This window comes from Barbus barbus, assembly GCF_936440315.1.
Source record: "Barbus barbus genome assembly, chromosome: 16".
Lineage (NCBI taxonomy): Eukaryota > Metazoa > Chordata > Actinopteri > Cypriniformes > Cyprinidae > Barbus > Barbus barbus.
The window spans coordinates 19741777-19754244 of NC_136744.1; the positions used below are offsets into that span (position 1 = coordinate 19741777).

At 35.1% G+C, this 12468-nt stretch overlaps 1 protein-coding gene across 2 annotated transcripts in view; it reads right to left on the bottom strand.

Moving 5' to 3' along the window:
- The window catches only part of LOC306882553 (ubiquitin domain-containing protein 1-like), a 33050-nt gene extending 20748 nt beyond the window's left edge, over positions 1-12302 (bottom strand). Inside the window, exons 1-2 of one of the 2 annotated variants that reach the window (XM_079437274.1) lie at positions 12191-12302; positions 11444-11584 (exon numbers count right to left, since the gene is read on the bottom strand). In XM_079437274.1, the coding sequence (XP_079293400.1) occupies positions 11444-11525 (82 nt within the window). In that variant the 5' untranslated portion in view covers positions 11526-11584; positions 12191-12302. Of the gene's footprint in view, positions 1-11443; positions 11585-11881; positions 11980-12190 lie in introns of those variants that run through there. The other variant, XM_079437273.1, reaches the window with a different exon arrangement.
- Positions 12303-12468: the final 166 nt, after the last annotated feature.

Below are 12468 nucleotides of genomic sequence, written 5' to 3' on the forward strand. Positions count from 1 at the left end.
ATGATTATTTTGTTAATCATCTGCTGAAGATTTTATTTATATATTTTTGGTAATTAAGATAAGTGAACAATATCTTTTAGTACCAATTAAATACATGTAATAAAGCGGCAATAATAATTGGTTGAAATAAAGTATCAAAATGTATAAACAATAAACTTACGTATTTTATGTATTATAAGAAATGCCAGCAGACGGCCTGACGATTGTTGTTAAACTTTACATCACCAGCAAACCATTGTTTATCTAATGATTAATTGCATTTACTCTGTAATGTTTGGCCACATATTTATGATAGAAATACTACAGCAACAGTTTAAAGTTTTATTTTGAAACCTTAACCATTTATTTATAAATATATTGATGCATTCTCATGTGTTGCTGGCTATGTTTTTAAGTTGCTACAAATAATTTCAACAGCACAAGTTTTGTCCGCATTCCCAAATGCAAGTTATTGTAGAAAAAAAGTACCAAGCATAGAATAAAATAATAGAAGGACCGTAAATGGTTTTGCCTCAAACTCAACTCTGTTGAACAGAACAGTACCAGAGGGTTAAAGGGATAGGATTGTTTATATTGTCCCAAACAAGTATTTCTTTTTTTTGCTTCTTTGGAAAATAAAAATTAAAAGGAGACTTATGGAAGACTTTTCCATGTCCCTCAAAAATATGATTATTGAGATTTCTTAAAATAAACAATGGTTCATTGCAGAGAAATTGTGAAAACTCTTGAAACCATTAATATTTACTGTACAGCTCAGCTGTACATATTTATGTTTTCTTGTGTTTTTTCCTATGTTTTTTTTTTTAAATTGTAAATTGATATTCTCCTTTTGATATTGATATTCAATGTAGGCTATTAGCCTATGGAAGTTTCATCATAACCTGCAGTTTTTTCTTGAACACGGTGTACCCATTTTCCTGTCTAATGTTTTCTCATTTTTCCAAAGGTACTAAATGTATAATCAAATCTAAGTAAATAATTGAATGTTCCTTTCTATTTCTGCTTGTTACTCTATTTACCAGCATTTCTTTGGATGTTATAAAACCATTTTTTCTTTCTGCCATCTACTTTTCACATTGTTTTATTAACTTCATCTCAGTCTTACCAATTTACTTTCATGCCTATATATATATAAAACTTTCCTTTGGCTACCTTTTCACATTTACCTGCCAATGAATACGTCCTTACTAACTCAAGAGATTGCATTACAGTAAAATAAAACGATTTGCTTTTAATAAAACAGTCATTAATACAATTTCTAGACAATTCTGAGCCAAACAGAACATGAAATAGATAATTAACTATTAATACTTGAATTAGGTGTTGAGGCAGTTATCAAGGTGTTGAGGGTTGCATGATAATTACAGACAGGTGTGTTGGAGCAGTGTTGGAGCTGAAGGCTGTAGTAGCTCTTCAGGAGCAGGGCTGGAGACCCCTTGTCTATACAAATTATGATCTTTTTGGTTATTTCTTTCACCCACTGTTGTAGTGCAGGAGGGGTTCCAATTCATGTTTTGGAGTCTGCACATTTTGTATCTCTCCCTTATCTGACATACACCTTTCAGCACTCTCTATTTTTCCACCATCAAATATTAGTGATTCACATTTCACAAACTTACATGTAAATGGACTATATAAAATTACACTGTCAATACACAAGTTACATAAATCAATGCATTTATTTCCATTCAAAGTTAATACAAATTAATAATATTAGACTAAAACGATTCCTTATATTATAGCTCCATCTAGTGGACAAGGTTAATATCCAAGCCTTCAGGTTGCTGTTGAAATTGCTGATGATTTAGAGCAGTGGCTTTCAATCCTGGAAATAAGGGAGACTTGCAAAATGTGCAGAGCGGTGGGTCCCCAGGACCAGGATTGAAAACCACTGATTTAGAGCAGTGGTTATAATGCCAAAATACAATTATAATAGTTCAGGAGGAGAACAGCAAATTCTAAACCAGGAGTTCTCAACTGATTAGGGTTGGAGCTAAACTCTGCAGGAAAGTGGACCTTGAAGACCATAGCTGACAACCCCTGGTTCAGAATTTGCTGTTCTCCTCCTGAGCATCAGAAATTCATACATCTATTATAACTGCTCCTCTTTTTGGTCAGAAGTTACCATGTTAGTATTAATTTGTTGTAACAAATTTAATAATAATAATAATCATAAAAATCCTTTCTACCATCAACTTTTTACTGTTTCACTTTTTGTAAACTCTTATTTTCCAAAATAGATAAGCTATATACATGAAACCAAGAATGTTTTCCCAGAATAACTTGTTCTGCACCACATTTAATGTTGAAGAAAATGTTAAAAGACTTAAAGAAAATTCAGGCAAGATCACGAAGGAACAAAAAAGAAAGAAAAATTAGGGCCATAGCATCCAACTTAAAATAATGCCTTTAATGTTCAAAACATGTTTAATTTATTCACTTCAACACTAACATAACAGCCAATACACACACACACACATACATAATACATGAAATAAATGTAGAATTCTTATGGATTATTGTCACTTGTTAGTTAACCAATTACTGTAAAATCTGTATGTATCAGGCGTCATGGAATGCGACGTACATAGAGACGACGTATGTATCAGGCGTCATGGAATGCGACGTACATAGTTCAGACGTACCAATCACACGTCCTTTTTTATGTAAATTTCTCACGTACGCCGCCGTCACGTCGCCGCCTAAGATTGGTTCTACAGTGACGTCGCCGTGACGTCGCCGCGGGACTATCGTCTGCCCTCCCTATCAATCCCATTCAAAATTTGACACGGTCTGACGGCGACGGAAGGGTAGACTGCTCCTTCTCCTTCTCCTGCTGAGCCTTAGAACGGCACGGCCTGCCCCTCATACCCCTCATAGTAATGGCATATGTAGTCCAGCAAACAAAATGTGAGCCGCGTCATCCGTAATGCCGATCGTCTGACTTAGTAAAATGCCAGTCGCAATAGATCAAGAGGCGGATTTCTGTATTCTGTAGGCATTAGAGCAATTTTTCTTAAATGGTGTATACAGTTTTGCATTTTGTAATTCAATGATTTTTAGTCGATCGGCTTTGCGCAAAGATAATTCCTATGTAAAAATTATGTTTGAATTCTTTCTATAACCTTTACAAAGCGTGGAACATCATAGTTCTCAAAATATTGTTTGCATTACATCTAACAAAAATGACAGAAGTGGAGAAACAAAGATGTTTACCGCATGCACGCATTGTAGATGCTTAGGTACGCCAGAGATGTTGCTTTATTTGACTCACAGAAGATGGCGATAGTGACCGATAACACTCTTTAATGTTTAATGTCGTTGTGTTGAAAAAGATTCAGTGGACAAACGCCTCAAGGGAAATAATTTGAAGTGGAGGTTTGTCTTGTGAACGTACACATCGTAGACAGACCAGAAAGATGTCCTTTAGTGTTGTTTAGTCTTAAGCGGTGTCATGTAGAAGGACTGTCATTTAATCGTTGTTGTATTTCTTTTGAGAATTTAACCCCGTTAACCCGAATTACAGAATGATGCAATATCGCAAAACGATCAGACAAATCTGAACGTAAAACACAGGATTTCATTTTTTCACTTAGAGAATTTGTTCAAATGTTATCAATTAATTTAACTCTTGCAGGTTTATGATTGAATAAGAGGAAAATAACAACTAGAATAAAGAATGTCGCAAAATCTGTAGTAAGGGTATCAAATTTCTCGGACCCGGTATGTTATTGTGACGAATAATAATAATTTTGTCCTCCCTCCTGATCCATCTCAGCTATCGTTGAGGGTTTGTCTGTCTGTCGGTCGTGTTTTTGATCGTATGTACAGAACGTGTTAAATCGACGCACAAACTATATGCGTGATGGATGTTTATGCGTTTTGAACATATTTTCATATTGAGAATATTGAGAACTTGTTGGTAATTTACACGTCGGGAACTTGCAGACAACATTCTGTTTGACAGCATTCGATTTTAATCGTTTTCATAAGAGGAATGTATTGAAGCTGTTGTTTAACAAGTTTGAAATGTTGTAATGTTTCTGTTTAACTGTATTACATTCGGCATGCTGTAAATAAACCTCGTAGTAGGTTATTATTTTGAGTATTCCGTGTTAACAAACAGTGCGTACTTTAGTGGTTCTTTGTACGATTTCATAATAAAAGCATCAAAATTGTTAACAGACTATTACCTTTTATATTAAAACTTAATAAAAACGTTAAGTAACGCACAGTTGTGTAAGACACGTACCAAAACATCACGTTAATATGTTATCCCACCTTTCACACCCATTTTGATTACAGCGAGACGACTTAATGAGACAAAGAATTGGTTATTTGAACCGAATCACTGAACCGAACTGTGGGAAAGAATCGTTTCGCAGAAATGAATTGGACTTCACGTCGCTAACAGAGACCACAAAAAGGGTTTACATCATCACAACACGGAAAGGTGCGTGTACTTCACAAAAAGTGTGGAAATGCGTGTCTTTTTATACCTGTGCACCCGTATAATCAGAAGTCCTATGGTTTAGAGCGCTGTCACGCACGAGCATTTTGGCATATGGATCCCCGACGGCCACGTTTGTAGTCTGAGGTGTATGCTGGGTATTGTGGTTCGCTGACCTGAAAGGCCGCAACGTTTGAAGGAGGTATTAGTTACACGCGTTCAATATAACATCTTTGTAAAAACAAAAAGAATTGTTAAAACGTAGCTATTTAGCGTAAACAAATATATATATATCTATATATATATATATATAGATAGATATATATAAGAAGAATAGGATATACTTAGGGTAAAACAGATTTGACGTGTATATGTTGAAACGGAGCACCCGTTGTTGCGTTATTTCGTGAAATAGCGTTAGGATTTGGTTGTGTTCTTATATTTTTCTAGCTTCATCATAAACTATAAGCAAGACCTTGTAATAATATGTTGAACATCTGATAAGTCGGTCGATATCACATCCAGAGTTTAGCCTACTGCGGTGCTATTTTCTGCAGCGGTTGTGCTTGTTGTTAGAATGCTTCAAATCGCTTCCAGACTTGTTTTATGAGCGTACCCTTGTTTGTTAAACTACTCGTGAGCGACATTGTTAACATTTTTAGAGTTAAACAGGTTAATGAGCTCTTTCAGCATCTATAGTATAACTCCGTTATAGGTTTTAGCTACAGCTGAATGATAAAACAAAGTTAAGAATATTGTTGGCAATTTGCGGCTGACCGGGAAAGCTGTGTGTACCTGTGTGCATGTTTATGTGGTTTATGAGGACACAAATTTGTATAATGACGTGGGTATGACAAAGGTATTACAATATGAAGGTGGTTTATGAGGACACTGCCTATGTCCCCGTAATTCAAAAGGCTTAAAAAAAAAAAAACATACTAAATGGTGTTCTTTTGAAAATCTAAAAATGGACAAAGTCTCCTGTGAGGGCTAAGTTTAGGTGTAGGGTTGGTGTAGGGCAATAGCGCACACAGTTTGTTCAGTATAAAAACCATTACGCCTATGGAGAGTCCCCAGAAAACATTAAAACCAACATGTGTGTGTGTGCGTGAGACAGTTTGAATACAAAAATATTTTAGATAAAGACGGGATTAACTACAAGCATCCTAAAATAGAAACACAAAACTATACTGTTTTCCCCCAAAACCGATTGTTCAACACATTTAAAAAAGTCTTAAGAAAGTTTGTGTTTTGAAGAGAAAGTCTGATACGGTATATAATTAAATCTTTTATTATTGATTGATATGATAGAATTACGCTGAATTTATGAGGTTATGTATTAATACTGTTTTGTGTATTCATCGGTTACTGTATACATGTACGAGAGAAATGCATACACACGATTGTTTTATAAAGCTTTTAGTCTGTCATTACAAATATCTTAAAGAGAAAACCCTTTCACGCATTCTGTTTTCATTTGTCTCAGGATTCTGTTACACAAAACCACTTGAGCGTGGACACAAATCCTACGTGAAAGCTAAAAATATGACTTTTTAAACTATTTTACAGACACTTAACACATGTGCATCAGTAAGATATCATCATAAACCATCAGACACGTCAGGTTGTGGTGTGATAAGATGGACTTATCAAATATTTGCATGTTTCTTATATCAGTTATTTGATCAAATCTTAGTCAGATAAACCTATATAGACCAGTTGTTTTTATTTTAATAGAACATTATACTGTGAACAAATGCTACATTTAAACTCTGCGGTTAATAATACCGTTTTTAAGGTGAGAAAGAAAGTCTAATCTGTTGTAAAGATCCTGAGAAGCATTTGTGGGACCTTATACTTTTGTTGCAGACAACCTTAAGTAATTTTCAGTCTAATATAGGTCCAATTCCTAAAGAAAAATCTCTGTAAGAGTCTTGCTTTACTCAGAGGATCGTTTGACTGCTTCTAATCCTTGCTCTGGTCTAAAGGATCATGATTTTAGGTTTGTTATAAGTTTAGGTTAAACTTATTTGTTAAAACAAAAGTTGTATCATTGTTTAATCATGCTGCTTTTCATCACCTTGTAAAGATACCCAGTGTGATTCTAAACGTTCTTTAAAAAAGGTTTGTATGAGACATCATAAGTTTAAATATTTAACTGTATGGTTGTTTATGTGGATGTTTACGTGTAGATATGTTGAATGTTTGTGTGTGTGTGTGTGTGTGTGTTTGTGTTGACGGTTGAAAAATATATGAGTGAAACAAAGAAATAATAGGTAAATGAAGTAAATTAAAGAATGTTTTCCTATAGACCGTCTTATTAAAATCGTCATCTTTGGGGACCTGTATTTATTTAAGTTTGTGGTTATCGCCTTCTTTTTCTATCTCATCACTTCCTGAACGTTAATTTAAACCCCACCATTCGAATAGATTATAAATACATTATAAATACTCAATTCTCAACTACACTTCCTTTGACCGGGTTGGGAAGTTTTGTCTAAACCTTCGACAGAGACGCACAGACACACGCGCATAGGTGCACATCGTAAAATAGATGCCATAGAGATGCTTTGATCGCTGAACATGTTAGAAACACCGTCTGTTTTAATCAATGGACCGCGTTCTAACAAAGTTTACGACGCCAGATCCCCTCAAAAACTCATTAGATTGCAAATGAGTTGAATCCCCAGAAACTTTAGCTATTTTACAACGTTGATCAGATAACACCGTTTCAGTGCCCGTGCGACCAGACGCGCAGCACACTTTCTCATTCGGTCGCTCTGTGTGAGACATACATTTACATTCGTAAGATGTTGTAGAAAAAAAAAAAAAAAGTTTACCACCCCTCTAATTATGACTGAAAATCCAAAACATTTGCTATCATTTCAGTTTCTTCCCGCACGTGTATTTTAACCGACGCAGCACACTAGAAGTTTTAAGATTGACAATATCAAAGAGTAAATAAATAAAAGGTGTTAAGTGTGAATAACTAAAATAAAATAAGACAAACAAACAACATTTTTCCCCTGTGGGGCGTTTGTTTACAAGAAGGTTATGTAACCTTTTAAAGTGAAAAGTTTTATGATGAATGGTGAACGGTTTCATTAATTGAGAAATGTAAAATATTTATAAAATAACTTTGTTCTAATGTTAAAACATTACTTTAATTTCTTTAACATGCAAATCTTCAGACTCTCCTTACAGCGTTAGAGGGCGGTGCTGTGGGTGTGTCCTGACAGCGGCCCGCAGCTCATTCTCAGTTTTGACACAGAAGCTTGAGGTTGTGTAAACGGACGCTGCGTAAGATAGACATTTGTTTAACTTTTCTAAGTTGGGACAAATGCTAGGTTTTCAATTGTAATGCGAGAAGATTTTTACAGCTATCTTATGCTGGTGTTTTAACGGTCTGATATTTTTTATTTCACTTCACGGTAAGAGAACTCGTCTCTATATTATTTAACTTTATGTCTGTTATAAAGTCAAACTATTTTTTTAAAGCAAGACATAGTTTTTTGATAAATATCTTATTGTTTTAACTAACGCATCCGATTCTTTTTTGTTATAGATAAACGAACGTGCTCGCAACTCTTCTATTTATTTAACTTTGTCAAACGATCTAGTTTTAAATTCTAATGATAGGAAATAGCGTATCTAATGCTTTTTTATTTGTTTTAGTTTTTCCTAAAACTGTTTTAACAAGACTAGTGTCCACTTGTAAGGGAAAAACACACGTACCATCGTAAGATAAAAACGAATCTATATTATCTAACTTTGTACCTGTTATAAACTCACAACTTTTTAAAACCGCAAAATAGGTTTAAACGAACGCGCTCACTTCTTCTATTTAACTTTGTCAAACGACTTAAGATAGTATCTAATGCTTTTTTGGTTTTATTTTCTACGTTTTTCCTGTTTTAAGTCTACACTTGTAGGGAAATAAACAGTCTTTGTACGTTTTACGTACATGTTTGATGTTTTTTTTTCTTGATGTGTATGTGAAAACACTTTAATAAAATATCCCTTTACCCATTTAACACAAATTCATCATTTAAAGTTTAAAGCACATAACATTGGCCCCACACACACACACACACACACACACACAGTCATAAATTCTTAAGTTCACCATAAGGTCAATAAAATGGCCACTTAGAGACGGTGGGGGCTAGGGGTGTACAAACAGGTGTCCAAACAGGTGTCCAGTTATGGGAGGGGGGTGGAATTTTTATGAGGGTAATAAATCAATAATCATGACACAAAGTGAACTACCATCTCTTTTATATATATATCTACATAATCATGAAGGTCTCAAGAATCATCCAAACAAAACAAATCTTAAAAGAAATCTATAGTTTTTTGTATACTTAGTCAAAAGTCCAAGCGGCAGCTATTTGCTGGTGGGAAAATTACTTGTAAGTACATATAACATAGATAATACGGTTGCTAGCATCATGCTACTCATGTTACCTTCTTGTTAAAAACATGTTAGCATCATGCTAACAACATGTTAATCGTGTTAGTATGTTGTTAGCATCATGCTAATAGCTTCACATTAACAGCTTGTTTAAAACATGTTAACATCACGCTAGCAATGTGCTAATCATGCTAATTTAGTTTTACTTGTGTTAACGTTGTTAGCATAATGCATAGCATAACACAATTAACATGTTGTTAGCATGTTGTTAACATGATGCTAACATGATTAGGGTTACTGTTATAGTTAGTATTAGGTAGGGTAGAGTGGGGGAAACGTCCCCCCAAGGACTGTGTAATTTTTTTTTCTGTGAAACAAAAGTTAAATGTGTTCAGAAAAGTGATCATAGTTTTAGTGACAATGACATATTATAAACAAAGAATGAAAAATGTCCAGAGTTTTCATGTTATTAGAATTTTAACAAAAATTTAATTTTTACGTTTTACCACCTATGGGGCACAACGCCGTCATGGGTGGGGTAAAATGCACCCCAGTCTGACAAAGCAATTTGCTTTAAACATTTAGCCAACAGCAAAATCAGAGTACAGGCAGTTTTAGCTTAAAATTAAAAAGATTTTAATCAATAATTATGAATTATAAAATTATAATAGCCTATTTGAAACATTTTATTAGCTGATGCTAACTGGCAAGCTAACTAGCTACCTGATGCTAACTTGAGGTAATTTTTAAAGTCCGCGTGAAACGGAAGTTGCTGCCAACTTTATTTCAGTGCAGTGATGTATTTCCAGCAGAAACAGAATATTGAACAGAGGGCAGGGTTTTATTTTAGCGCTCCTCCTCTCTGTCTCTCACTCATAGCAACCGAACGGTCGGAGGCGTGTTTAAGGATATTCTGCCCAAGCCGTCAAACTGACGTCATCAGAGAAGGAATGCCATTCCAGAGCGGAAGTAAATGTTCAGATTTTGATTAAAGATTACACGACAAACTATTTTTTTCAGCGGATTAACCTGCATGGATGTATTGTTCACATCAAGACTAGCAATGTGCGCCAGTAAAGTATATAAAGTCAATTTTGATTTCATGCAGACTTTAAATATAAAATCCAAATATTTTTATTCAACCAACAAGTTTTTTTATTTTATTCAAGTTTTATCAAAAGAATTACATTTGATGGAAAAATAAAGGATTTGATGTTCAGAACAGAATAACAGTAATAACCCATTGCCCCATGGGGGCATTTTACCCCACAGACTATAAGATAGATGCAGCTTTTTTGGGTTTGCATCGAATGTTCTTCGACTTTTATATGTAATATATTTATGAATTGTTTATGAATAAAGATTGGTCTTTTGAAAGCAGTTATTTTGAGTTAGATTCCAAATGTTCTCCTCCTATTCAAATTTGACATTGAGGGGTTCATACAACATATTTGCCCACCGGCAACTATAGTGGCCGCACATTCAAATACAATTTAAGAAAAAGAAAAAAAAACCTGGGGAAAATAAATGCAGAACATGTTCACATAAGACACTTTTAACACAACTATATGCATGAAACCATTCAGAAAAATTTGGGCACAAATGGGTTAAGAAATCAATAACATTCTTTAGAGTTCCTGCATTCCTTATTGTCACGGTGCACACAGCAGGGAGGAACGAGGAACACGCAGACGAGGATGTAACTCAAATAATAACAGTCTTTAATGAAGACATCAAGGCAGGGCAATACAAGGCAGGGCTGACACAGACAGGAACACGGACAGGAGTAACGAGTAGACCAGACCAAATCAAACTGAACAGACAGGACTATAAATACACAGGTAAATCATAGATAATTAGACGTACACGGCTGGACAAGAATGAACTAATTACATTTAACAAGGACAGGAAACAAACCAAATATGGACACATGAGGCAGGAACACGTCACACATGACAGAGGACTGACACTTATGGGTTCCATAGTGTAAGATCTGCCCTTATAAAGAAAGAAAATTTACCCTAACTGCCCATTTTGAAATGGTGCATAGAGGTTTTTAAGAGGATTTTGGTGATCTAAGCCAGAACCAAAACCCAAGGGGCCTAAAAAGGAAGTACATTGAAAAGTTTAGATAAATAGGAGTAGAAAATTTTAAAATAAATCAATTAAAATAAATCAATTAGTTAATAAATAATTTAACAGTACAGTACTAAAAATGTAATTTATAAATATTTTTCAAATAATCAAGACACATTAATATTAATATATAATGCTAGAAATTATATAGATTCCTTTGAAATTTTAGTATTGGAGGTGTCATGCATGACGTCATATATAGGACGTCATATATAGGGGTCCAATAATAATATTTAAAAAACCTATTATAATCAAAAAAAGTTACCCATTTCTTGCCTTTTTACAGTGATACATTCTCTGAAATATCAGAAAATATCTAAATATCAGAAATACCGAAAAAAAAAAATCAGAGTAGGACAAATACCTTTCCTCATTCAAGGAACACCACAGCCTACGCATTCACACTATTTGCAAACAGGATTCCTCGACAGATAAAGCCTTACCTCCTCCTTTGGTTCTGTATCTGGATGCATTCCTGGAAGACAGGTGAGACCTTTGACGTATCACTCCAAAACAACTTCCCATCACTCAAACTCACATCAGGACCAAGATTTAGATGCCTGGACGCCCGAATAAATGCATTTCTACAGGATCCAAAATGTAAAAAGTCCTAGTCAATGACGTTAATAAATGATGTTTTGTTTTTGCATCAGAAAGATTGTGTCTAGTTGACTGTTATTTTAGGTTATCAGATGTGTGATTGTCCGAGGTTCAGACACAAGCCCGTTGTATTCCGCTGAGTCGACATTTGTCTAAAACCTAAGCTGATCAGTAACCTTCCAGGAAGACAAAGTTATTAAACTAATGCAGTCAGTTAATACAGATCTAAACTTGATATTTAATTATCCTGAGTTCGACAACACACACACACACACACATACTTGCCGATGTAGTCCACGCTCAATTCCCTAAAGAATACATCAGTGTACAGGTTAGACGATTAAATCTGCGATTATCATTATCGTTCATTATCGTGAACAAGCGCTGCATGGTGAAACAGTAGAAATACAGCAGGGCAGTAGCGGCTCCTGGCCGTGAATTTAGATGGGGCAGATGCCAGATTATTTTGTAAACTTTATATTCTAATCTCTGAACACAACATTTTGGCAGAGATGTCCTTGCGTTATCATGTGGGTACTCCACATAGAAAAAACAAAACAAAAAAACAGACATGCCAACTAGTTACTGACCTGATGCAGACAAATAGCTGAAGCGGAATGATATCATCTTGGTGGAGCGAGGTTTCAAGAAAAGTAACGTGAAAAAATGCGGCGCAGTCTCAAATCTGCCCCAATGGCTCTCAATTAGAGCGCGCTGCAGTTCCCTTTATCACCACAGCTGTACGTTGCATAATTGTGGGGCGCTGTTGAGCTCGGGAGGGCTCAGGCACGGTCTGCCCCACTAGTATCATGTATACATGCCAAAGCCATGCGCGGGATTTTAATATATACTGCTTACTTTTAAAATA